General features: G+C 38.1%; 1 protein-coding gene across 1 annotated transcript; it reads right to left on the bottom strand.

Moving 5' to 3' along the window:
- Positions 1-303: 303 nt before the first annotated feature.
- On the bottom strand, positions 304-26,572 carry LOC123769022 (limbic system-associated membrane protein). Its single transcript, XM_045759974.2, has 7 exons — positions 26,144-26,572; positions 13,842-13,912; positions 8,667-8,851; positions 3,883-4,093; positions 3,194-3,321; positions 2,839-3,025; positions 304-732 (listed from the first exon to the last, which is right to left on the bottom strand). The coding sequence occupies exons 2-7, from the start codon at positions 13,888-13,890 to the stop codon at positions 602-604; spliced, it is 891 nt and encodes a 296-aa protein (XP_045615930.1). The 5' UTR covers positions 13,891-13,912; positions 26,144-26,572; the 3' UTR covers positions 304-601.
- Positions 26,573-27,874: the final 1,302 nt, after the last annotated feature.

Here is a 27,874-nt window from a genome sequence, read left to right as displayed (position 1 = left end):
TGATGCAATATATTATCAAATCTTGCTTCGACGTCTTTACGTAAGTAGAGTTTTGTGTTTTGTTCTGTTATTGTAATGTGTCTTTTAATAATTTTTCTTGAAGCTTGTTCAGTATGAGTGCCTTGGTTTGCTGGTTAGCTTTCAACTTTATATTTTAGTTTTCGTGATAAATAGATAAATACGAATGATATTCGAAACATCATATATATATATATATATATATATATATATATATATATATATATATATATATATATATATATATATATAATATATATATATATAATCTCAAACCATCTTTAAGATTGGAAATCCGATGTAGAATATAATGTAAGGTTCATTACTCTAAAACCATGTACATTAAATATAAGTTAGGTTAGGATATATTTATGACAAGACAGATTAACTACGTTATGTTATATACTAATCTAGTTTAGATATATGCATTTACACGCTACACTTCCTACACCAGAACATGGCTAGTTGAAATTCAACTCTGCTACGTAGAGGCTAGTCCACTCTCAACTAGACTAAGATATATTTGATTTATGTTAGGCCAGGATAGACTAGGATCGGGTGGGCAAGGTTACACAAATTTAGGTTAGGACAGGCGCATGAGTAAGTAATTAAGACTGCCTAAAAGGAAGTAAACACAATGGGTATTGAGGTCCGTCACACCGCTGTTTTCAGCTAAGCCGTTGTTATCGTGGACGATGGCTGCCGGCTGGTCTCCTGCCAGGCATGAAGAAAACAGGATTAGGTACATTATTTTCTCCTAGAGTGCACGACAAGCAAATCAAATGATGAAACAAACTCACCGCAAATGTAACTTGCGTAGCTTGAAGACTGCACTGCAGGTCATTCTTAACTCTTCTATAGATGTATATTGAATTGAGTAAGTAGCTTATCTTAGCTAGATGGATTTTGAGGTTCAATTCCTGAGTCATTTAGGTGCTTCTGGATGGGTATAAGGTCCACTACCACCCACAGGATGGGTATAGGGTCCACTACCACCCACAGGATGGGTATAGGTCTCCACTACCACCCACATGATAGGTATAGGGTACACTACCACCCACAGGATAGGTATAGGGTCCACTACCATCCACAGGATGGGTATTGGGTCTACCACCACCCACAATAGGGGAATAGGGTCCACTACCACCCAGTGGATTAGTATGGGATCCACTACTGGCCACTGGATACGTATATGGTGAACTACTGCCCACTGGATGGACACGGGGTGCATAATAAATGAACTAAACTAACCTAAACGAATAGAGAAAATTATTTCACTGCAGATACTTTTCTCTGAAAAAAACTTAGAGAAAATAAGATAGGTGGATAATTTTTACTGAAAAAATAAAGAAAATTAGGTGAGTTTAGATACTCTGTTTTAAAGCAGTAAAGCAGACAGTCAGTATAGGTGCTTCCTCAGTAAAGGTTACTGTGATCATTGTAGTTACTACGCTTCAAGATGTTTTATGAAAATAATGTAAACATTTCCTCTGGGAAGTGAATAAGGGAGGAGTGTCGGTGAAGAATTTATTATAACTTGTAGGAGGAGATGAGGAAGGGAGGGAAGCATTGAAGGAAACAGGGAGAGAGGGAGGGAGTGATGCATTCACGAGGAAGAAGGAGGGAACACGAAAGCAAAGGTGTGGAGTGAATGAAAGATGGAAGAGAGAGAGAGAGAGAAAGAGAGAGAGAGAGAGAGAGAGAGAGAGAGAGAGAGAGAGAGAGAGAGAGAGAGAGAGAGAGAGAGAGAGAGAGAGAGAGAATGTCAGGAAGTCAAATAAAGGCAGGCAGAAACAAAGGAAAAATTGAAAGACACAAAGGCAAAGAAAAGAAGAAACAAGAGATCAAGACTTGGCATCGTCACTATGTACTCAGCAAACAGTGAGAAACGTTGGGCATATGCTTCCCCTTTTCCCTCGAGGGACACAAAGACAATTCTCATTATCCGAGGGGAAAATTCTCCCAGATCTTGATGTGTAAGCTATATTTGCTCGCCTGTTTGTCATTGTGTCTGCCTATTTGGTTGACTTTTTCTCTTTGCCAAGGATGATTCTGCTTTTATCTTTAGCTTTATATAAATATATACTCTTAATGACATCCGCTGAAGGATTCGAACCTAAGCTTTCGAGGTCATCTCACTAGGTGACCAGTACTGTAACCACTACACAAGAGATTGTCTAAAATGTGTCGGAAAGTCGTGACACACATATAAACGGGCCGTGGGTTTGTGTGTCACGACAAATAACACTCGTGGCACATTTTGGGCACAGTTATTTCTTCAAGTCCAGGAACATGGTAGGATTGCACAATGTGTGTGTGTGTGTGTGTGTGTGTGTGTGTGTGTGTGTGTGTGTGTGTGTGTGTGTGTGTGTGTGTGTGTGTGTGTGTGTGTGTGTGAGAGAGAGCAAAACTTGAATGGTCTCCACATGAATAACTATGCCTAGAATGAGTATCGAGTGTTGAAAGGTATTTATGTGTGTGTGTGTGTCACGACTTTCTTACCAATTTTAGGCAATCGCTGGTTTAGTGGTTACGGTACTGGTCAGCCAGTGGGATGACCCTAGTCGCCTAGGTTCGAGTCCTCTGATGGGTTATTCGAGCTTACTGTTATCAAATTGGCCAGGTGACCATACGAGAGTTGTACACACGTATTCATATCCGGAGCGAGCCTAGAGTGTTTAAAGAAATGATGAAACAAACAGAGGAGTACACAGAATTTAGCAACGGACAAACAGTTAAAACGAGACATAAATATAGGCAGATAGACAGACAGAAAAGCCATCAGAAAACACACACATACAAAAGTCTGATGCAACTTACCAGCAATAACATGTACAGTGACCTCCTTACTGTTGGAGCTGGCAGGGGCACACCTGTACACACCTGAGTGACGCTGCTTCACCACCTGAACCAGCAATTGCGAAGTGCTGACCACACCCACCTCGTCCCCTCGCCCACCTTCCGTTGATACAACTACTTCGTCACGACCCTTGCCGTAGGGCACGAGCTGAGGAACAAAAAACATTAAAGCAGAAGGACATTGAAAATGATATTTGAGGATTATAAGAGAGAGAGAGAGAGAGAGAGAGAGAGAGAGAGAGAGAGAGAGAGAGAGAGAGAGAGAGAGAGAGAGAGAGAGAGAGAGAGAGAGAGATTAAGACAGATTAAGACACACCTTGTCATCATGGTACCAGAAGATGAAGGCAGGGGGTTCAGGACTGTACCTCACGCTGCAGGTGAGAGACAGTCGACTTCCCGTGTTTATGTAAACATCAGCTGGCCCTTCGATCACTGTCTCGGGTTCTGCAAAAGCACAAAAGGAAAGTAAACGTTCTCTGTTTCCCCATTGAAACATGATAGTGCCTTTTGAAAATATAATGGAACATTTACCTCACCATGCATGTGGCAAAATTTGTTTATACTCCAAGTGACTATAAACACAGAACTAACTCCTCGGGATATTTACTAAAAATATTTGTACACATTGCCAAGTCACCAAGAAAAGGTAATCGTACATAGACTTTAACAGCCACGTGCCAGAATTCATTTCAAATATTTAAGCTGTAAGTGAAACCTTAAACGAAAGTAAGCATTCCCTGATTTACATTATACATGTAGTGTATATCTACTTGAGCACCACTTAAAGTGGAAGATATTTACTCCTCAGCTGTAGCTGGGAGTAAGATTCACGTAACCATGAACATGAGCATCCTCCAACCTCTCCTTGTCAATAGACAGACTCGCGTGTGGGAGAGAGGTAACAGAGTACGTGACAACACTTACCTGTTTGTTAACAAAACTTATCAGGTGAAGGAAAGATAAAATATTTAGTATTTAAACCTCTTTGAAGTCTGGAACGCTTACCAACTACTGTCAAGTGGACAAAATGGCTGTGAGGAGGCGTGGTGGAGATCTGACACGCGTACTGGCCAGCATCTCTCTCCTGAAGGTAGTGGACGAGAAGCAGCCAATCCTCAGAACCTTCTACGTGGCGGGCTGAGAACCTTGCGTCCGAGGTGTAGGTGAACCCGCCTACTGTCAGCAGGTGAATGTCCCGGTGCCGAATCCACGACACCTAGGGGGCAACACAAGGCCGGTGAATCTTACATATTCCTACGTGATACATTTACGAAACCTGCTAGCAGGGGTCAGCTGGAGATACATCAACGACGCCTGCTAGCAGGGGGCAAGAGGGAATACTTCAACGACACCTGCTGGCAGGAGGCAACAGATTACCCATCCAGAGGCAGAGAGGGGACAAACAGGAAGACATATAGTTTCCAATTTTACCATTTTTCGGTAACAAAATGGCTGTTAGAGTTATCGAGTTCAACTTTGGTCAACGATTGATCTTACCCACGATGTAACCTACAACGGTCCCCTCACTCACGGGTGCCTATTTAAAGTTAGGTGAACAGAGGCATCAAACGTCAGGAAACGTTCCCAAACGTTTTCAACCCCCTCCCCCTTCCCAAGCCGGGAATCGAACCCGGGTCCAATGGGCTGTGAACCGACTGTGCCACAGCCCATCAAAAAACACGTAACACTAAATAATAACAATGAGAAGTGTATTTTTCTAAAGGGAAAAGAAATACCGTGAAATAAAATGGAACAGGAAATTAGAATAATAGTGACTATGACGATTTTAAAGAGAAGGAATAACGAGAGCATATTAAAAAAGAGAAACAATAAAGAAGCGTTCGCTCCAGAGCTTGTCCATGTAAATAAATGTTTAGATGTCGAAACTAAAACGAATTAATATTGTATTCAACACATCAGACACTTCACGTTCCTAGTTTTAGTCTTTTGCTATGTAACAGTATTGGATACAGAGTGGTTTAGACAAAATTAGACGGGTTGGACATGTAAACCACTTTAGGAATCCCACAGTATCAACAACCCCACATCAAGTAACTACAGACACATTACAGCAACAGAATCAGGAACAGATTCAGTGCAAAGAAACTAGAGCCTCGCTTCAACAATAGTACAAACCACAGACCACTAGCAAGTAGCAAAAGCAAATTAAAATAATTAATAGCAGCAATTACAGTTCAGCATCAAATTAATTAAACCCGCTTTCACGAGCAATCTTCAACCAAAACTCTAGATCAGGTAGCTACAGTGTCTACAATTACTGACCTACAGCAAATTACTGCAGCAATTTTACATAAAAATATAGCAAAAAGGTATGTAGTTATGTTATATAACTACATTTATATAAAACTAAATCCTACTACAACTACAAGCGAGATGTAAACCATTCTGCTGCAATACCAAAGCTTTTGAACAGTAATTCCTTTGTAAAATAAAAACTACAACAGCGTTATATAAACATTATGATATAAAAATAGGAGTAAAGAAAACTACAGAAGAACTACTGGCAATTGAGTTGCAACTTCAATTCATATCCAACCAAAGTCGTATACATGTCTAACCTTCGCTTAAGAATATCCAAGTGTCCCACGTTCATCATGTTACACGGTAATTTGCTCCATAAATTTCAAAACTATTTTAAAATCCAGTATTTACCCCGGTCTTTACCGAGTCAAAACTTATCCCATTTGTATCCATTGTATCGAATTCTTGTTTCCAATCTATCTCCCATTCTCCCAAAAAAGCGTACACAACTCTGTTACTTGAGAGGCCAAAAGCAATTACATTAATTGCCTGTGAAAAATATATACCACCATTAAAAAAATAGAATATTATTGAGTAAAATATCTCGTATCAAAAATATCCTGAATTAATGATAACACTCATGTTATCAACTCGGTGCCAGGATCATTGATTTATCTCACATTCAAGTGCCGAAAACAACATTAACATTAGCGCAGTTCTCGAACAGCAATGATTCTCTCTCTCTCTCTCTCTCTCTCTCTCTCTCTCTCTCTCTCTCTCTCTCTCTCTCTCTCTCTCTCTCTCTCTCTCTCTCTCTCTCTCTCTCTCTCTCTCTCTCTCTCTCTCTCTCTCTCGTACTGTAATATAAGAGGCATCATGAATTCTTCATCATTAACCATTGGCACTATTAATCCAAGACACAATGCACTGTAATTCAGGTTAATTTTTCATCATTTATCATCGCAAATGACCCAGATGGCCATCCAGAGATCCGCTTCCAGTGCTATTCACGGTTTTACTCCAGAATAAGCCATGATGTTGATAGACAATAATTATTCTCGGTAATGTTTCATCCCTTGTCTTCCAGTCGGCATCCGATCAGCCTTATCTAAAATAGTTATGATATTTACGGAAGAAACTACGCTGTTAAACATAGACAATGATAATATTTGTTTCTATTTCTAACAGAAGTGTCATTAAAAATAATTTTGTATGTTCATTGCTGATTTTTGTTTAATATTGTATGCGATTTATTGTACAAGTCATGGGATTGAGCATTGTTACTAATGTGTCGTTACTCATTTTTCACTTAAAGAGATAAACTTAGCATAATTGTTTTAATACTGAGACAACTGATTTTGCAATGTTAATCACGTTTCCAAGTATTATCAGGCCTTCGGTGCAATCTCTGCGATCAATTTCCACACTAAATAGCGAGTGGTGGAGATGCCACTTCACTTCAGCATAGTGTAATAGCCAATTATTTCCGCATATTGTAATAGCTAATTATTAATACACTCGTAACTAACAGGATCTGTCAACCCAGTGTCGTCCAGCAAGATCCAGTGGAGTCATATTTCCGCCGTAATGATTGCTGTCGTCGGCAGAAGACAGAGGGGAAGCAGGCAAATTAGTCTCGTCTCTTTGTCGTCAGAAATATAATTAGCGTGTTTCTCTGGGTTTGTGTGCGCCATATAACAGGTGTTATTATTGCTAGTTTAGAGAGAGAGAGAGAGAAAGAGAGAGAGAGAGAGAGAGATAGAGAGAGAGAGAGAGAGAGAGAGAGAGAGAGAGAGAGAGAGAGAGAGAGAGAGAGAGAGAGAGAGAGAGAGAGAGAGAGAGAAAGAGAGAGCGCAAGACGAAAGACAGAAAGAGACAGACAGACATACCTCTCCAGATTGGGAGATATGAGGTATTGCCTTATGTATATATATATATATATATATATATATATATATATATATATATATATATATATATATATATATATATATATATATTTATTTATTTATATATATATTTATATATATATATATATATATATATATATATATATATATATATATTTATATATATATATATATATATACATATATATATATATATACATATATATATATATATATATATATATATTATATATATATATATATATATATATATATATATATATATATATATATATATATATATATATATATATATATATATATATATATATATATAACATACAAAAAATAATAGGGGTGGTAGGAGAAGAAAAGAATAAAGTATTCAGTGGGAATCCACAAGATCTTCTCTGAATGCTCTTTGTTTTCTTCTTCGAGGATGTGGGTCCCTGCAATTGCACCAGAGGTGGTACCCCATAATATATATATATATATATATATATATATATATATATATATATATATACATATATATATATATATATAATATATATATATATATTTATATATATATATATATATATATATATATATATATATATATATATATATATATATATATATATATATATATATATATATAGGGGATGGCAGAAATAATAGACATGAAGGGGATCGTGGAAGTGATAGATGGAGATGATTGTGGTAAATATGATGATGATGTTGGGGATTGTGATGGATGAAGATGTTGGGATTGATGATGGTGATGATGATTGATGATTGATGATGGCCTTAATGGTGATGGTGATTGGAGATCCTAGTAATGGTGACGGATGGATTTGTTGGAGGTTGTAATGGTTAGAGATGTTAGGGATGGTAATGACTGATGTCGGAAATTATTATTCTTAGACATGTTTGGGATAGTCATTGATGAGTTAGTAATGACTTGAGATGTTAAGAATGAAGATGGATAAAGATCCTTGGGAATAGTGATGATGGGGAATGCAAATGCAGCTGATGTTGTGATGCCTTCCTCACTTACCCACTTCTCTATGTTACCTTTCTCTTCCCACTAAATCAATTCCCCCACCCTCGTCCCCATTACCTCCCTCTTATTCACCTGTGAGTGTGAAGAAATAGAAAAATAAACGGAGAGAAAATCGCAGATATAGAGAACATGTTATTGTTAAAAGAAAGATTACTTAAAAATATATAAATTTGCTTATATATACCTGTTTATCCAGCCCATGTCTAGACAGGATGAAACTAGTGTCTAAATCAAACTTCGAACTCCATGTTTTAATACATAGTTTACAACCGGCACAGAATATGATTTAAACTCATAATAATGTTTGGACGATTCAAAGAAATTAGTTTAGATTTCTTTGAATGATAATAAAACAATGAGCACTTCGTAAGATAATTACATATAGCACTTGAAATGGGCCTGAAAACATGGAGCTTGAAAAGAGGATAGAACGAAAAAACCTTACCCAACCACTTGGATCATCGGTGATCGAGCGTCGACCCTGCAAGAAACAGGACCGTGACTCTTTCATCTAATCAAAGTCAATGGGCAAGAAATTTACTTGAATACGTAGAAAAAATGCTGGCCAAACTAATGTCAAATTCCCTCACCGTCTTGTTACCAATGTTTTTCACCCGGCAGTTGAGGACGGCAGTTTTTCCTAGCATTCCGGTGACGTTGATAGACTCGTGGTAGACGAAGTATGGCTGGGCAGGGCCGAGAGGTGAGCTGTGATCCCCGGCCGCTATGGTCAAGCTCTTCTCAGCTGCATCTCCCACTGACACCACAACTATGGCTGTTGGGGGAAGAGAGTGTGGTGGGAGGAAGTATACGGCTGACAATGAGAATGACAAGCACACGAAGCCCATTATCTAATAAAACCGACTGTCTAATTAGAGGCAAGCAGACGACAGACAGGGAAAACGAGACGATATACAGACAGACAGGCAGACCAACAGAGTAGAAGAGAGAGAAAAAAAATCTCAAAGATAAATCGAATAAAAATAATGAAATTGGCAATTACAAAGTTTTCCAATAGGATTACTGAGCCCTTGGTTCCAGGAAGAAAAGCTCCTTAGGCTTTATCAAAGAGATGTTTCAAGATTATGTTAATAGAGAAGTAAGGCCAGTGAGCTCTTGTTCCATCGCCTCTAGGTGCCATCACAGCTGACAGGGATCTACACTCTACACACATGCACACAAACTATGTATATTAGACTCGAACTTACGAATGTGATGAATGACACTCCATAAACAGAAAAAACTCTACATACATAATATTCTCGAACACAAAAACAATTTGATTCTCAGGTGAAAATTTATAATATCAAAATATTCTCGAAGTAGTGTCAATTATTTTCCTTAACTTGGATAAGCATTAATTAAAAAACAATAAAATCTTGCAAAACAATATTTCTCAACATTAAAACTACATATACTTTATACAAATATTTATAGCCGCTGATTATTTAATTATATCACAGTTAGTATAACTATTGTAGGACAGACTCAAATCATTCATACCAACTCCAGAGAATGTTGGTTATCGATAAACTTTGGCAGTAAAGTGATCTCCAATGTTACTGATCAGTGAATCAAGAAATTATATTTTTAAGTTATCCTCATTTTTCTAAATAAATTTCTCGTACACATGTTCTGAATTTAAATAAGCAACAAACATTTTCACATATGTGAATACTCATTGAATATAAGAACCTAATCGTATTTAAATATACGATTAGGTTCAAATCGTATATTAGATATAAAATGTAAGATAAAATATATATATAAGATAAAATTTAAGAACCGCGTATTTAAATAAATAAATATATATATATATATATATATATATATATATATATATATATATATATATATATATATATATATATATATATATATATATATATATATATATATATATATATATATATATATATATATATATATATATATATATATATATAAAATAATGCGAAGGAAAATTTTACATTGCATGCACCAATATTATTATAATATATTTCGGGCTTGAATCTCCAAGTCTCTCCTTGCTCTCCACACACACACAATACAAGTGTCTCCAACACCATCATCAGGGCGACTCCACCTGAGCTGGGATCAGTAGAAGGTCAATAGTGCCAATAAACTTTACTCACTGGCAGACTCTGGCAAAAAGGAACGGGGGAGGGAGGGAGAGAGGGAGTGCAGTGAAGAGGGAGTCGAGAAGGGGGGGTAGTAGGAGGGAGGAGTCAGGACCAGAACAGTGCCTCAGACAATGGCTAATGCCAAAATAGCGTGAGAAAGACCGAATTTTCCATTGGCACTCAGTTGTGAGGGTCAGCGGACGGGTGCCATGTTGGCTTGTGTGAAACGTGGCCTCGGTACTTGACATGTATTGACACATGGCAGATGGCAACAAAAGACATATGACAAACACTGGCACGTGACACTGGTAAGTGGCAGGAGTTGAGACATAGAATAAACTATTACATGACAAGAACTTACATATACGAGAGACAGAAAGTAGTAAATGACTGCTGCTGGCACAAGACAGACACAGATTCGTGACAGGCTCAGGCACATGACAGTTATATGACACACTTTGGCACATTATATTCAAACTGCTTCCGTGAATATTTGTTTTCTCATTCAGACTAATTATAGTAGAAGGTAAAGAAAATATGTATTTAAATCAAGAAGAACCAAGTTGTATCATATGACTCGTCTTGGTATATGGCAAAGTCATATATATATGACACATTCTTGTAAATATTACACATATAATTACAAGTCAAGAATATGGCGCGTGAGGCCGTTGAATACTGCATTTTGTGCACTTTAACAAATCATACTCGGAAACTCTCTCTCTCTCTAATTTCTGTCTCTACCAATAAATCTCTCCTCCCACCTCTCTCTCTCTCTCTCTTTCTTCTTTCTATCCTTCTCTCGCTTTCTCTTTCTATCCTTCCCACACTCTCTCTCTTCTCTCTCTTTCTCACTCTCTCTCTTCTCTCACTTTTTCTCTCTGTCTCTGTCTTTGTGTATGTGTGTGTGTGTGTGTGTGTGTGTGTCTGTCTGTCTCTGTATCTGTCTCTGTCTGTCTGTCTGTCTGTCTGTCTGTCTGTCTGTCTCTCTCTCTCTCTCTCTCTCTCTCTCTCTCTCTCTCTCTCTCTCTCTCTCTCTCTCTCTCTCTCTCTCTCTCTCTCTCTCTCTCTCTCTCTCTCTCTCTCTCTCTCACATTCCCTTTACATCTTTCTACCACTCCACAACCCTTCGCCCTCTCTCTCAGCACGAACATGGGATCAATGCGGAATCTTGCAGAGACGGCTATGCTCTGTCCTGAGAGAGAGAGAGATAGAGAGTGAGAGAGAGAGAGAGAGTGGGGGGGGGGGTTGAACGGTTCCATGGTCAAGCGGTGAACGACTGCAATTCTCAGCTGTAAGTCCTGGGTTTAAATCCCGGCTGGAGAATAGTGAAATTGGCAGCGTTTATTTTCTTCTCCTCATGCCTCTGTTCTCCTAGAAGTAAATATGTGCCTTGGAGTTATAAAGTTGGCCTAGTCATTTGATATAATTAAACACACACATTCACACAGACATTTGACTGACAGTTGAGATTGACAGTTGAGAGGAGGGGGCCAAAGAGCCAGAGCTCAACCCCCTAATGCAAAACTAGTTGATTATAACTAGGTGAGTACAACACGGCACACATGATTCGCCGCACATAGAGCATGACTAACCCATCCTCCTGTTCAGATTGAACATTTTAGTAACTATTTGGACAATCATACATATATTGACGTAATGGACAATTATATGTAAGTTTCGTACTATTCACTTTATAGGGTCCAGAAAAAAAGCTAAAAATTAAACTTAAAATATTCCTAGGCCTGGCATAGTACATATATGTACTATATTTGTTCTCTGATAGCGTGTATTAGGCTTAGAATGGTTAGGTTAGGTTTTATTAGCAACATAAATACAAAGCCTGTTCCGGTTTGTCCAAATTCAATGGTTACAAATTCTACTTTCTAATTGTCCATTACGTCAATATATATGTAAGATGGCCCGTATAGTTACTACTTGTACTGTCTAAACAGGACGATGGGCTGGTATGACACGCACAAAGGATACATGACGAATAGACGAAAAAAACGGATAGACACGTGTCTGGTAGTCTAAATCCGGGAAGGTTTGTTAGTGACTGGGAACGAATCCATATCTATTCATCCCAGCTGTTATGAACCTACAGGATAGGATCTGTACTAGTAATACAGGACCTGTCCTAGTAATACAGGACCTGTCCTAGTAATACAGGACCTGTCCTAGTAATACAAGACCTGTCCTAGTAATACAGGACCTGTCCTAGTAATACAGGACCTGTCCTAGTAATACAGGACCTGTCCTAGTAATACAGGACCTGGGAGTATAACTTTCTATACTTCCATTTGCTTAGTATCAGTATTTAGAGGGGTAATGAAAAGTTACCAAATTTATGGTAAAGAAACTCTAGTAATTATTGAAGGATTTTCTTGCTGCTACGTTTCGTTCCTCTCTGGAACATCTTCAAGAATGAATAAATGAAGTATTGGGTAAAATACGCCTGGGCAAGGGTCGAGGGAGTATGGGGTGTGGTGATGGGCTCGAAGGAGTAGGGTAAAGGGATAAGGATAAGCGAAAGGTAAAGGGATAGCGCCAACCAGACATAGGATAAGTCGTTGGATAAAGCCCTAATACTCCTGGAGGACAGGCAGACACCTCGGTAAAAATGTCGTCGTTACCCAGAAATGTACGATGAGATCTGGGTCTGAGCGACGGCAGGGTAGCGAAGTCGTTTTTCTGCATATTTAAAAAAAAAGGTTGACCAGATCACACACTAGAAGGTGAAGGGACGACGACGTTTCGACTTGAGAATGGTCCAGGACGTACTGAAACGTCGTCATCCCTTCACCTTCTAGTGTGTGATCTGGTCAACTTACTTTAGCCACGTTATTGTGACTCATCGCCTGCTTAAAAAAAAAAGGCTTTTTTTATTTGATAAATATGACTTCCAAGATTTGCAGTCTTCATTGTTCAGTTATTGATTCCATAATTTGATTTTGTATTAGTTACTGCCATGTTGATAATGTCAAATTACAGTCACCAGTAACATGCCACACTGTAACTACACCGACCCAGATCTCACCACACATCACTGGATACTGACACATATCTCTACCATGGCCTCCCCTTGTATCAACAACAGACTGATAATCTGATTGTCAGTATGTTGTTGATAAAAGCTCGACCAGCCGAAAACGTTTCAACATTCCCATTTTTCTGTGTTTTTTCCGTGCATATATATATATATATATATATATATATATATATATATATATATATATATATATATATATATATATATATATATATATATATATATATATATATATATATATATATATAATTTATTTACTATTATTTATTTTATAATGTAGGAAATGGGTACTTACATGTACATCTATTTCTCTATGCATTAATCTGCTATCCAACTATTTGCTATTTATCTATAATCGTGTCTATCTATTTAATGCTGCATTATTTAACTAACGTGCAATAAGAAAATGGTGATTCTATAACGCAAACGTATCAGTCTTGAATCATGTAATACGTCCTCTGTTTAATCTTTTATTTTCGACTAATAGAAGCTTCGATCTTATGATGCCGTTAAGATCGGATGCTCTATTTTTAATGCTTGGTGCGCAAGAGTCACCGTTCGCACTTACAGTGAAGGAGCGTGAACCTTACCGGCACTCAGGAAGGGGATCAGCATTCTTACGAGCGGCGAGTATGGCATGGTCTTCACCCAAGCCTATTTTCTGATGAGGAGACAAGAAATGTGTTAATAAACGATGATCCAAAGTGTAGTTAATAACACATATAATAAAAATAAAAATTAATAATAGTAATAATAATAATAATAATAATAATAATAATAATAATAATAATGAGAAAAACAGTAGGAGCTATGTAGAAGATTCGAACTTCCTAAATACTAGTAACATTGAGGAGGTAGAACTCCTTATAGCCTCTCTTCTGAACCAGGAAAGTTCTCTACGGGCTCACCATACCCCGTGCTACTTGGAACTTTTTGTTCCGAGTGGCTGAATCTAAAACAACAACAAACCAGGAGGGAGAACTGCTAAACCACACCATCGTGTACGTTGGTAATGTGTGAAAACCCTGATTTAGTATCAGGTAAATACCTCAAGGAACCCTAGAGGATTCAGCTGAATCCCAGGTTACATTACGTTTGTAGCATATTGTGGTACAGTGGTAAAGTGCTTGTTCTCTGAATTACCCAGAGTGCCGGTTCGAATCCCCTTCGTGGCTCCTACTGCTTTAATCACTGATAAATCACATTAATTATTTCCTTGAGCGAATTATATTAATGATAATAATAATGATACCAGCAACAAAATACATTTAATTGTTAAAAACATATTATATTTAGTTACATATAGTAAACATGTTTAATTCAGTTACAATAAAACATTACGGTCGTTTGACAAAAAATGTTTTAAAATATCACGAATGTCCAAGAAAATCAAATAAATCCGTTAAATAAGAAAGAAAAACTCGATCAGCATCAAAAGTAAAGTTAAGAGAGCTTGAAAGGGAAAGTATGAGGAATGGGAGGCGGTCTGGACACGTAATAAAATGAAGGAATTGCAGTCATAGCTTTTGCTGCCTGTGTTTATGGCTGTGATAGTCACACACACACACACACCCACACACACACACACACACACACACACACACACACACACACACACACACACACACACACACACACACTGTGGTGGAGGCTGACTCCTTACACAGTTTCAAGTGTAGATATGATAAAGCCCAAAAGACTCAGGAACCTGTACACTTGTTCATTGACGGTTGAGAGGCGGGACTAAAAAGCCAAAGCTCAACCCCCGCAAGCACAAATAGGTGAGTACACACACACACACACACACACAACTCACAATTCAATTCAGCACAGTTCAACTAGGTGAATACACACACGCGCGCGCGCAAACACACAGGAAGATGGCAAAATGCAAAATGTAGTAGCAGAATGTTGAGGAAAATTTAGAGAAACGAGGTGAAAAAAAGACAAAACAAAATAAATAAAGAGGAACCTAAATTAAAGCATAAATATCACAGGATTATCAAAAATAAATATGAAAATGACATTGAATTTCCACATTAGAACAAGTACCAAATAGCAAAGAAATATGCTATGAATAAAATGCAAACTTTCAACGGATATTTACGACCGAGTCCAAACACCTGACACTGGTAAGTGAGGTGGTGATCCCAGAACAGAGACTAGAAAACATTAACATAACAGCAGAGGAGGATACTTAATGAGACAATTGGTCGTCAGAGATGAGACCTATCACCATGAATGCTGATATACACTGCTTAGGCACTATGTATACTTCCAGTTTCTTCTTGTAAAGCTTCCAAGGCGAAGGGTGAGTTGAACATTAGCTGGAGGACACGTAATGTATTACTAATATACAAAGAAAGGCATGAGAACGTAAACCGCGAGGACTTTACACGTAGCAAGCAGAGAATAATAATGAAGGAAACTCCCCTGAAGATTTATCTAAGAAGTCGTACTATCCCTGGTTTATGGAAATGACCTTACCATAGGGGAAGACTCTTGCAAGTCAATATTTACCGGTGTCAATAAATCGACGAGAAGAATATAGAGTAACAAAGCCTCCAGAATACTCAGGGAAAGTCCAAGACGGATTGCAGAGCTGTTACAAGAAACGGTCATTAGAATTCTATTGAGAGAAAACCACCCTCCTGAATTAAAAACGAAAAAAAAACAGGAGCTGGTGTAATACTAAGTCTTACACTAGAGGCATGTATAAATAAGATTACCTCAGTGACAATTCTGAAACTGGTGACCATCTGAATAGCCTTCAATAACCTCATTTAAATATTGCCGGAACAACAGTGTAGGTGTTCATGGGGAAAGAGACATGTTCCGACAGGAAGAGCCTGACTAAGTGGATTGTAGTGGATATATGAGTCTACGGGCTGCTCCAAACAACAAACTGTTGGACCAAATTATTACAAATCAAGCCTGGCCCCCAGGCCGAGCTTGGAAAATAGAACTACCAGAATCTACACAATGTATTCTCCAGATAAACTCTATGGACCATCTACGTCAGACCATTCCTACAAAACGCAGCCTGGACATGAAGTTCCCACCTCAAAAGAAACAAAAATAAATAAGAAGAGGTTCAGCAGTTTTCAACGAGGCTCGCCCTAAGACTACGTGGGGAGGGTTACGAAAAAAGGCTGAAGGAGCGGGACCTAACGACGCTAACAGAGAGAAGAGAAAGAGAAACCGTAATAGGATCATAAAATAACTTTGAGAAACTGACTGGGTGGAAAAGCATAAATTTCTTACAGAGAATACCAATAGTACGAGAGGGTATAGATGAAAGCCGGAGATAGATGTGAGATAAAGAAATTCTTCAGCATTAGTAGCTGGAAAATAAAACTAACTAAATGAGAAGATAATTGAAGCAAACTACACTCAAATTTGTGAAAACTTATACAATTTGATACATAGATAACGAGTCATTCCCATAGACGACTGACGGTTGGAAATGCGGGAGTCCAAGAGCTGACGCACGATTCTCCAGGTACAACTTGGTAGGTGCACATACACAAACAAAGTGAGATTGAGTTTTAGAATTGGAGACACGAAAATGTCCTGTTTTATGAGCGACATTCCATCCAGTTTTAGAACCTTTCCAACCCATTCTTTCCCCCCCTATCCTTCCCCCCCCCCCCTCCAACACACACACACACACACACACACACACACACACACATAGAGTAGAATTAGGGGGGACATGATCACCACTTACATTCTCAGATTCTCAGAAGAGTTGATATGGTAGATAAAGTTACAATAGTTTATTTAACACAGGGGACAAAGGTGAAAATTGAGTAAACAAATGAGCCACAGAGACATTAGAAAGAACTTTATTAGTGTCAGAGTAGTTAACAAATGGAATGCATTAGGCAGTGATGTGGTGGAGGCAGACTCCAACACACAGTTTCAAATTAAGATTTCATTGAGCCCAATACGCCCTGGAATCTGTACACCGGTTAATTGACAGTTGAAAGGCGGGACCAAAGAGCCGAAGCTCATCCCCGCAAGCACAACTAGGAGAGTACACACACACACACGCAAGAAATAAACTACCAAATGCGAGAAGAAAGCCGCCTGGATGTGAAAAATTCCCGGGAGTTGATTTCACGTCATACCTCTCTTTTGAAGCCCACTTCAACCGCATATCATCAGCTGCATATGCAAAGTAGGCCAATACAAGAACTGTCTTAAGAAACTTAACTGAGTAGTAATTTTGTCCCTTGTTTACCATATATTTCACACCAATCTTGTAATATGTGACGCCATGGTGGAAATTATATCCCCTTATTTACAAAACGAAGCTGGAAAAATATAGAGACCATGTATGTTGCCAGACCAGTAATGTATAATCTATAATGAGAGACAATTAAACGTTATGTCACTGAAAGAGAGCTGAATAATGGGAAACATGATCACCATATGCAAAATTTTGAAAAGAAAAGACATAACAGACAAAGACAGCCTATTTAGCATTAGTGGTACAAAAAAAGCAGGGACAAACATTTTGTATTTAAGTTCAAGAATGAGCAAGAAAGACCTTAAATATTTTGTTCGCTGTTTGATTAGTGAATAAATGGAATTCACAATATGACAGATTACGAAGGGCTCGTGAAACTGTAGAACAACAGACTGAAGGTTGAAAAGCGGGGCCCAAAACCTTAAACTCAACTTCCAGAAATAAAATTGGGTTTTGTTTTTCCTTTTATTTTATGTTTTTATTTTTATTCGATATTTTGACCCCTTAGGTTCATTAACCAATTATTTTTCTTCTTTTCTGTTTGCCTGTCTGTCTGTCTGTCTGCCCTTGTCTCTCTCTCTTTCTCTTTCTCTCTTTTTTTTGTAACCAAGACTAGAGTTCATAATGGTTGTCAAATGACGTACCTTGTGAAACTGCAAGCAAGAGCTGTTATCCTACCATAGCTCATCTGAAGCCTGCTGCAACATGTTATCATACATACAGATCCGAGAACTGCCAACTGAAATCTTGCAACAATAACACATACGGGACAACATCCATCTGATCATAAATGTTATAGCATTAATCCAAACACTCAAACGTCAAGGCCGTCGGATGCTTATCAAGTGGGTTCCAAGTCATGTGCGAATAATAGGGAATGACATTGCAGACGAAGCTGCAAAACTTGCAACTAAGAGAAGAAATGAAGACATTTACATACCACAGAGTCTATCACAGATTAAGAAAGTAATTAGAAATAGAGCAATACAGAAGATGTACAGTGCCCACAACACAGCAGTTGCAACATAACCATCTCTGGGTTGGTACAAGAATTCCACCAACTAAGAACCACATATTTTAATGAAAGGAGCAGTAGACCAACAGTAGTACACTTACATCGCATCAGGCTTGGATACCCATATGCATGGGGAAATAGGCTTACAGATTCCAGAAGATGAGAGGACATGTCAACACTGTGGAGAAATGCCTGACAGACCACTGGAACATTGTTGATCAAACCAATGGTCCAGGACGGACCGAAACGTCGTCGTCTCTTCACTTTCTAGTGTGTGGTTTGATCAACACTTTTCAGCCACGTTATTGTGACTCTTCATCTGCAATGGAACATTATCTGACACACAGCAGAGTTACAAACCAAATAAGATTTCAGCTAAGATTCAACAGAGCAGAAGAAGTTGTGAAATACATTGGGCACAATTTTACTGAAGCAAAGATACGAGTCATAAATACTCATACTCCACCTAAGTAAAACAGAAATTAGTAACTCTAAGAGGGGCCAGCCAAGTGGCTTAGAGCCCGTGCAAGAATATCCCCGCAAAAAAAATGAAGCCTGCTCCTAGATAATCATTTATTTCAAGAGAATGTACTTTGAAACTATCACATCGAGAACTATTATATAAGAAACTACTCTCTCTCTCTCTCCCATTCTCTATCTCTCTCTATCCTCCCTCTATCTCTATCCCGCTCTGTATCTCTCTCTTCTTCTCTCTCCCCTCTCTTTCTCTCCACTGTTCCCACTATTATTCAACATATTCATAACGTACGCATTCACCAAGAAACTCAAAATGCAGATTTGCAAATACCCGTCAGTCAAGCCTCCATCGCTCTAACTAGGAATGTGAGAACGCATCCAACTTGATTACTTAAGATATGGCAGATAGATGACGAGCGAAATAGCAGCTGAATTGCTCAAAGACTCGGAAAATGATGCGCTTTCTAATCATCGCCTTGCAGAAAGAAATGGAACACACGCATGCGCACTTGTGTATGTGTTAGCCCTAATGAAATCACCTAAACCCACTCTAATGGTCGACTGCTAGCTCCTGAGCCCGGCATTGCCTTCTGTCGGTTCTTAAAATTATAAACCTCACGACCCTTATCTAACACAAACAGGCTGTCCCACTCACAGTATTTCAAAGTATTTCAGTATCACAGTCACTCACAGTATGACAGTCTCTGTCATTCAAATATTTCTCTGTCACACACTAAATTTCCTGCTAAATACACATTGTCTTACAAGCACAAACTGACTTGCACATAGTCACGATTCAAACATCATATAACACACACAAACAGCCCTGTCAAACATGCATCTCACATACGAATAATCCACATTCTCAAACGCCTCCACACGGTTAAAGATACACACACACACAAACGCCGCTGTTCTCAAACTGTTGCGTTTGTGTGTGTCCCTCCTCTCCCAGTTTAAACATCACGCACAAACACAACTACCCACAAACCATAGTCAACTAAAGCATCCCTTTATCACCATGACCAATCAGCATAAATCAGTGAAGATATATGAGCCAATGAAAATCATTTTTCAAAGATCCAGCAGCTAATCACGTAGCTGAGCACACGACCTGAATTATAGTTAACTGTTAATAGCATGATTTCCATTCCAAATACAGCAGAGGCCACTGGAACCACGGCAGAGTTTCGGCAGAGCCATGACAGGATCAGATAGAACCATAACAGGGGTCCGGTAGAACCATTTCAGAGTCCTGTAGTAGAGTGGCCCCCATGACAGGGACCACTGGAACCATGGCAGGGTTCGGTAGAACCATTAAAGAGCTGATTGGAACCCTGCGAAAACTTACTGGTGTGGGTGAGGGCCGTGACGGTGACGGCACTACGGTGGGTTTGTAAGACAATTACTATTTTAATTTCGTTGTAAGAAGCATACAATCAAGTATCAACTAATACATCAGAGCCATGGGGGGACCTGCGTAACAAACTGACCTGCCGACCAAACCTAACTTAACCTAACTTACCGCCCAAGGCAAGTCGACTTTGCGGTTATGTGTATATATATATATATATATATATATATATATATATATATATATATATATATATATATATATATATATATATATATATATATATAATGGAAGGGAGTACCACCTCTAGCTGGAAGAAGGGGGACCCATAGCCTCGGAGGAAACCACGCATAACGCATTAGAGGGAATGTTTAGATCCCCTCCAATACAGTTTCTGTGTGCTTTTCTCCTACCACCCCCTTCCTTTTTTATTTTTTGTGCTTTATTATGCATTTGATATATATATATATATATATATATATATATATATATATATATATATATATATATATATATATATATATACATAAATATTTAAAATAAAAAAAGTATAGGAACGGGCCAGGAAAAGGCGAGAATGAGAGTGAGAGGGAAGACATAAGAGGACTCCAGCCTGTATTTCAGAGGAAGCAATTTGCAAGGTAACCAAACTTCCGCAGACGACTGACTGATGACCCAAGTTTGGGAGCAGGACTAGAAGAAAAAAAGAAGAAAAAATCTTCACACAAACACCTCGTCCCGTTTTCTGTGGCGAGCCGATTGTCTCGGGTGTAACCGCCCTGTGTATCGCGACTTGAACATGTTTTAATCAGATTGTTTTAGCGAATGCGTTTCGCAAATTTCTGTTGATTTCCGGACTTACGTTTATATGAGAATTTTAATGTTCGTATTTTGTCGTGGTTGTATATATCTGTTAATTTGTTTATTTGCTATGCAGAGTTTGTAGACAATTGTAATTAATTAATTTGATTTTGTCCCTAATTTTTTAAATAAATAATAATTTGAACTTTCATTTCAAATAACTGCTCCTATCAGTATTTCCATTGTAACTTTTTCATGTTAAGGGCTGGTACTGCATTTTGTCTGTACTATTATTTACTTTAGTTTACCTGAATGTACCTGAAGGCCAGTGACCTCGAAGGGGATAGGAAGCCGTTGATTTGTCACGGGTCATCCCTATTATTTTTAGGAAATTTGTGCAGATCAGTTTTGAAATGATGTGTTGTCTTGGCATTTACGTATTTGGTGGGAAGGCGATTGATTAATTACTCTACAGATGATAAAAAACATAATTTATTATCTGTACTGCATTTAGCACTTAACTCATCAGCCAGAGGCTTGTGGCGCACGCACGCAAATGGTAACAGAGGCCAGGAGACCAAAACAACGATACACGATGAAGGGGAAACTACCTCCCTATAACGACTAGAGAAAATGAGTGCATGTCAAACCTAGCTCTTGAAGCCCATATACATAAGATAACGTCACCAGCATACTCTTCACTAGCAAAAATCAGAACATCATTCAGGAACCTAAATAGAAACACACTTAGATCGTTGTTCCACCCACCCCCATGTAAAAAGAAATCAAATAAAAAAAACAGATTAAGAAACTCGAAAAGGCTCAGAATTTTTTTTCAGGCTCGGCCCGGATCCAAACCCGGGTCGAAGAGCTGCAAATCCCCAACGATGATGTGAATATTATAGTTGATGGTAATGAATGGTCTGAACAACACAGAATAGGACTAGGAATAGTCAGACAATTACTGCCCAAGTTTATAAATTTTCTGAATATTATAGTCCTAGACTATGAATGGTCTGAACATCAATCTAAAGATATGACAGCTCCGAAAATAGCAGTAGACCATGCCAAGTGCCTGTTATGCAGGGTCTGATAATTGGAAAACATAGTGAGGACTACTTTCTTAGATTCGTCAACAATATAATGCCTTTGTGTGTACAATATAGTCAACACACGTTGATTACACTTACTTGAGCTGGCCTAGTCAAGTATTCGTTATTTATTTAATACCAAGCCAGGTTGAATACCTTTATATGTAATGCAGAAGTAAATTAATTTTTCAATGAGTCTCTGCCCATTTAGCCTTATCTTGCCACACTCTCTCTCTCTCTCTCTCTCTCTCTCTCTCTCTCTCTCTCTCTCTCTCTCTCTCTCTCTCTCTCTCTCTCTCTCTCTCTCTCTCTCTCTCTCTCTCTCTCTCTCTCTCTCTCTCTCTCTCTCTCTCCATATATTATAGTTGTTCTATATATATCAAGATAACCACAAACTGTGTGAATAAAGAAAACTCATGTATACTAAAAGCTCTACACTTCTGCATACAAAAGTCGTTGTTGTTGCAGCCTCGCAATGACTTTCTTAATAGCCCGTTATGTCAGGTAAACAGAATAACGGGATTAGAACCGGATATGTGGATCCTGTGTGTGTGTGTCTGTACTCACTTAGTTGTGCTTGCGTGGGGTTGAGCTCTGGCTCTTTAATCTGTGTGTGTGTGTGTGTGTGTGTGTGTGTGTGTGTGTGTGTGTGTGTGTGTGTGTGTGTGTGTGTGTGTGTGTGTGTGTGTGGTTAGGTACGAATGGGAGCTTGTATGATTTTACGGAATTGAGCATTCGAGCAAAGGTGCTTACCTGCTTTTTCCGTCAATAAATGCAAATGCAATTACTGACATTCATCCTAACCTCCTCCTCCTTCCCCCCTGTGCATCATCACCCTTCTTGTACTCTGCCTCCCCCCCACCTCCTTACAGCCTTACCATCATTCCACACGCACACGCAACATACACATCACATTCACTGGCATGACATCTTCAATAATAAATCGACACCTTTAAGAAGGAAAAAAAATATCCGTCAAATGTCATCGCCAAAAATGCCAACATTTCCATCAAAACGACAAACTCGTCAAAGCGTACATTAGCAAACGTCAACATTGTCAAGAATAACGCCGACGGGTCGGTGTAATCAAGAACAGCACCAGAAGCCAGTCAACACTTCCTCAACATAATCTTCTCCACCAAACTCTTCACCAACATTACAGTGTTTTAAGTAAGAAGCTGTAAAACTGAAAGTCTTATATCATAAACTTTCTCGAATTGGAGGAATGCTGTTTACTGTGTGAGTGAAGTATATCTTAAAGCCAGGAGCTGTAAAAGTAACAAAGGTCACTCCATATCGCGGGTACAACATGGTAAGCCACAGAATTTTTGTTCTCTCTCTCTCTCTCTCTCTCTCTCTCTCTCTCTCTCTCTCTCTCTCTCTCTCTCTCTCTCTCTCTCTCTCTCTCTCTCTCTCTCTCTCTCTCTCTCTCTCTCTCTCTCTCTCTCTCTTTCAAAAATTCTAAGAAAGAAATAATAGTGCTTGCTATTGATTGAAAAAATCCTGAAACTTCTAAAATGCCAATGTAAAATGCCTGTAAATTAATGAAAGTGAAGTAATCAATCAGCCAATAAAGAACTAGCTTCGGCTGTATACAACCTGGAGAAAAACTCGTAAGGTAGATTCCTGCAGTCCATTTGGCTAACATTGAGTAGGGCCAGATCCAGGCTTCAGCAGCCAAAAGAATTGGCCAGAGACCGGGCCGCGGGGACGTTTATCCAGGGAACCACAACAAGGTAACCACACTCTGGCGAGTTATCCTTCTTGTCACAGAGATGGCATTTTAGGCTACAAGGTCGTTCTCAACTCATGGCTGTTAATATTACAGACGACCTCTTAGCGGTTTGGAGGTCGTGAAGTGTGTAATAAATGCAGACTAAAGTACTATGATCGAGGCAAGAGGGACGACTCTCCTAAGTGTTCTTCAGGAGTCCTGGGTCCAGCACACCGCAGTAACTTCCCTCAACGCTGCACTATGCCCCGAAATAATTTTCGTAATGTGCGCCTCGTTCTGGGTGAATACCAGATCTTACCTGGAAGAAACGTATGCGTGTGTGTGTGTGCGTAGGCAGGGCGGCATGGGGGAATGAGAGACGGTTGTGACTGTTTGCTACTACCATTATATGCTTGTAGGGATCGATCTTTACTCGTGGGAATCGATCAGAAGTTACTGGGGTACCTATCCCCAGGCTTTCAATTGATTAGGGTACTCATTCCCTGCTTCAATGGGTCTAGAGTATTTCTGAATCTATATATCGAGTTTGCCGCCACAACTGTGCTTGATGATGTATTGTACCTCTTAAACACTCATGTAGAAACAAATGTATTTTGTTATTACACCTCAGAGACGTTTGCTTCCATCTTTATCCTTTCCTGCCAGCACACTCATGTCAATTCATCTTTTGAATTCAGTTCGTATTTTGAATATCAAGAGCACGTCTCTAGTTCTCTCTCTCTCTCTCTCTCTCTCTCTCTCTCTGTCCCCCCCCCTCTCTCTCTCTCTCTCTGTTCCCCTCTCTCTCTCTTTCTCTCTCTGTCCCCCCCCCTCTCTCTCTCTCTCTCCAGCGATATAAGGATCAGTTCCTCCATATTCTGCTTGTAACTCAATACCTCTCAGCTCTGTCATGTTTTTGATGAGCTGAAGACATCAGATTAGTGCTAAGTTGTACGGTCGAACATGGATGTAATAATGACTCATTCTTTAAATTCCTGAAATGGCGGAGGAAGAAGGAAGGAAGGAGGGGAATGGAAGTAAAGGGAGGGGAAGAGGGGTAATCGTAAGGATAAAAGAAAGAAGGGATGGGGGAGCAATAGGGAAGAGGTATGTGGAAAGGGGTGGGGGAGGGAAGGGAGAAAAGTAAGAGAGAAGGGGGTTAATGATCTTGATAGAAAAGGAGGGGAAGAGGAAAGAGGAGAGGAAGAGGAGAGAGGGGGGGCAGAAGTGGGAGTGAGGCCAGGAGAGGGGAATAAAAGAAAGGGTAGATGAGACAGTGCCAACTAGGAAAACAGATCATTACCGTAATTCATGCAAATTGCTTAATTGTCCTATTCTTTTGCATCACGAGGTGTTGTAGTGTTGCAGCGTCGCTCTGGGTGTTGATTGCTGCCATGTACTGTGTGTTGCCAAGTGGTGACGACGTTTGGAGGAGGAAGATTCATAATTTAGTGCGTCAAGCAACACACTGCAATGTGTTACCAAGTGTTGTAGAGAATTATGTTGCGTGGTTTTGCAAATATGCTATTCATAACCATATACCGATAGCAAAAGAGTATATATAATGAAGAATTCTCTTTCTCTCTCTATGTACACACACACACACACATATATATATATATATATATATATATATATATATATATATATATATATATATATATATATATATATATATATATATATATATATAATGACCTGATAATATATATATATATATATATATATATATATATATATATATATATATATATACATATGTATATATGTACATATATATATATACATATGTATATATGTACATATATATATATGTATATATATACATATGTATATATATATATGTATATATATACATATGTATATATATATATATATATATATATATATATATATATATGTATATATATATATATATATATATATATATATATATATATATATATATATATATTATCAGGTCATTATATATATATATATATATATATATATATATATATATATATATATATATATATATACATACATATATATATATATATATATATATATATATATATATATATATATATATATATATATATATATATATATATATATATATATATATATATATACATACATATATATATATATATATATATATATATTCATGTTATACGTAAATCTATTTATACGTACTTACCCACTAAATAGCATTATTCATTTTGACACAATTTTCGCCGGTGTAATTGTTTTTTTAATTTGTCCGCTAGTCGAAAATATTTCTCCCAGTGAGACACAAACTAAAAAACTGTTTATTTCAATCAGTTGTTTGTGTAGTGTCAATCGCTAATTGTATTTTTTTCACTGTATTTTATAACAAGTACTCATGACTTTTAGACACGTTTCAATTCACATATAGGGATATATAGGAGTATTTTCGAAAATCGTTAAGAATAGAAAAAGTAACCTTTATCCATAGCACAATTGCAATAGCTATTTATTTGTTCACGGAGGAAATATTAACGATAGGTTATACTTGAGAGGAAACATGTTTTGTGTTATTTTGTAGGAGAGGAACGAGGAGAGAGCGGCACGATACTACTCCTTCGACGTTCCCAGCGACACTGAGCCTCTGTCCACCTTCCTCATCCGCCTTACGCTCCTCGCCTCTCCGTTTTCTGTGAACGAAATATCAATTATGATAAAAACCGATCGTATAACAAAAACAATATAATATTAGGATAACTAAACCCCTCACAAGAAGATAACGAGACGACGACGTTTCGGTCCGTCCAGGACCATTATCAGGTCATTATTACAAACGACGTTTAGGTCCAGGACGGACCGAAACGTCGTCGTCTTCTCATCTTCTGATGTGTGGGTTAGTTCTCATATCTTCAAGCCACGTTATTGTCACTCATTGTCTGAACATATTATTATTAAATTATTGTAAGAAAACAATTATTAAATAAAATCATGTGATTATGTTTTATAAGTGTGTGAAAATGCATCTCTGTATTTCTATTTCATGCTACTGTATTTAATTGTTTATTTTTTTTATCAGAGAAGTAATCTACATGTATAGAATATAATAAATTATGGTAGATTATATATCTCATTCTGATCTTTACTGGCGCAACTTGCTTCAAAACACCGACGAACGAACCAGTGGAGGGGTTATGAACCATTGAACCATCTCTTTAATTACTTTAATTACATCAACTTTTAATTACTAATCCCTTTGTATTTAGATCAAGTCACACACACACATCTTCACTTTAGGAAGGCTCAGATATCTTCCAAATTTCGGCCAATCCGACGTAGATATTTTAATTTTTAGATTTCTTTGGTATGAGTTGAAAACATGCTGTTCTCACTCATATAAACACGATCATCATCAACTTAGAACCACCAACACCATAACCATCTCCTTTCGCATCACCACCATCATCTACACCACCACTATTATCACCTACAAACACCACTACCACCACCACCTTCACAATCACCACCTCCAACACCACAAACACTATGATATCCAGCATCATCACCACTCTCACTACCAAAATCACCACCTCCCTCACTACCCAAATCACTACCTCCATCGCTACCATCAACAGTTTGTAAGACTGTTAACAACCATTGATAAATATCATTTAACCATCGACTAGCGACAGATAGTTAATAGGTCTCATTACAAGTGTACCCCGCATTAATCGTACTTGATAAATTAATTGCTATAATTCTTTATCCTCTAGCAGCACCATGCAATGTGAGTGCATCTGTTGAATTCTATTTCATATTAAGTCTTATCTATGTTCGGTTAGGTTAGGTTGTGAAGCAAAACATTGAGATTATTTGGCTTCTATTAAGAAATGATATAATTTCTGAACTTCATGTGATAGGCGTTAGTATGGAAGCATAAGATTTG

This window comes from Procambarus clarkii, chromosome 64, assembly GCF_040958095.1.
Source record: "Procambarus clarkii isolate CNS0578487 chromosome 64, FALCON_Pclarkii_2.0, whole genome shotgun sequence".
In the NCBI taxonomy this organism is placed as follows: Eukaryota; Metazoa; Arthropoda; class Malacostraca; order Decapoda; family Cambaridae; genus Procambarus; species Procambarus clarkii.
Note: the sequence above shows the minus strand (reverse complement) of the source record. Positions and strands in the feature narration are given on the sequence as shown.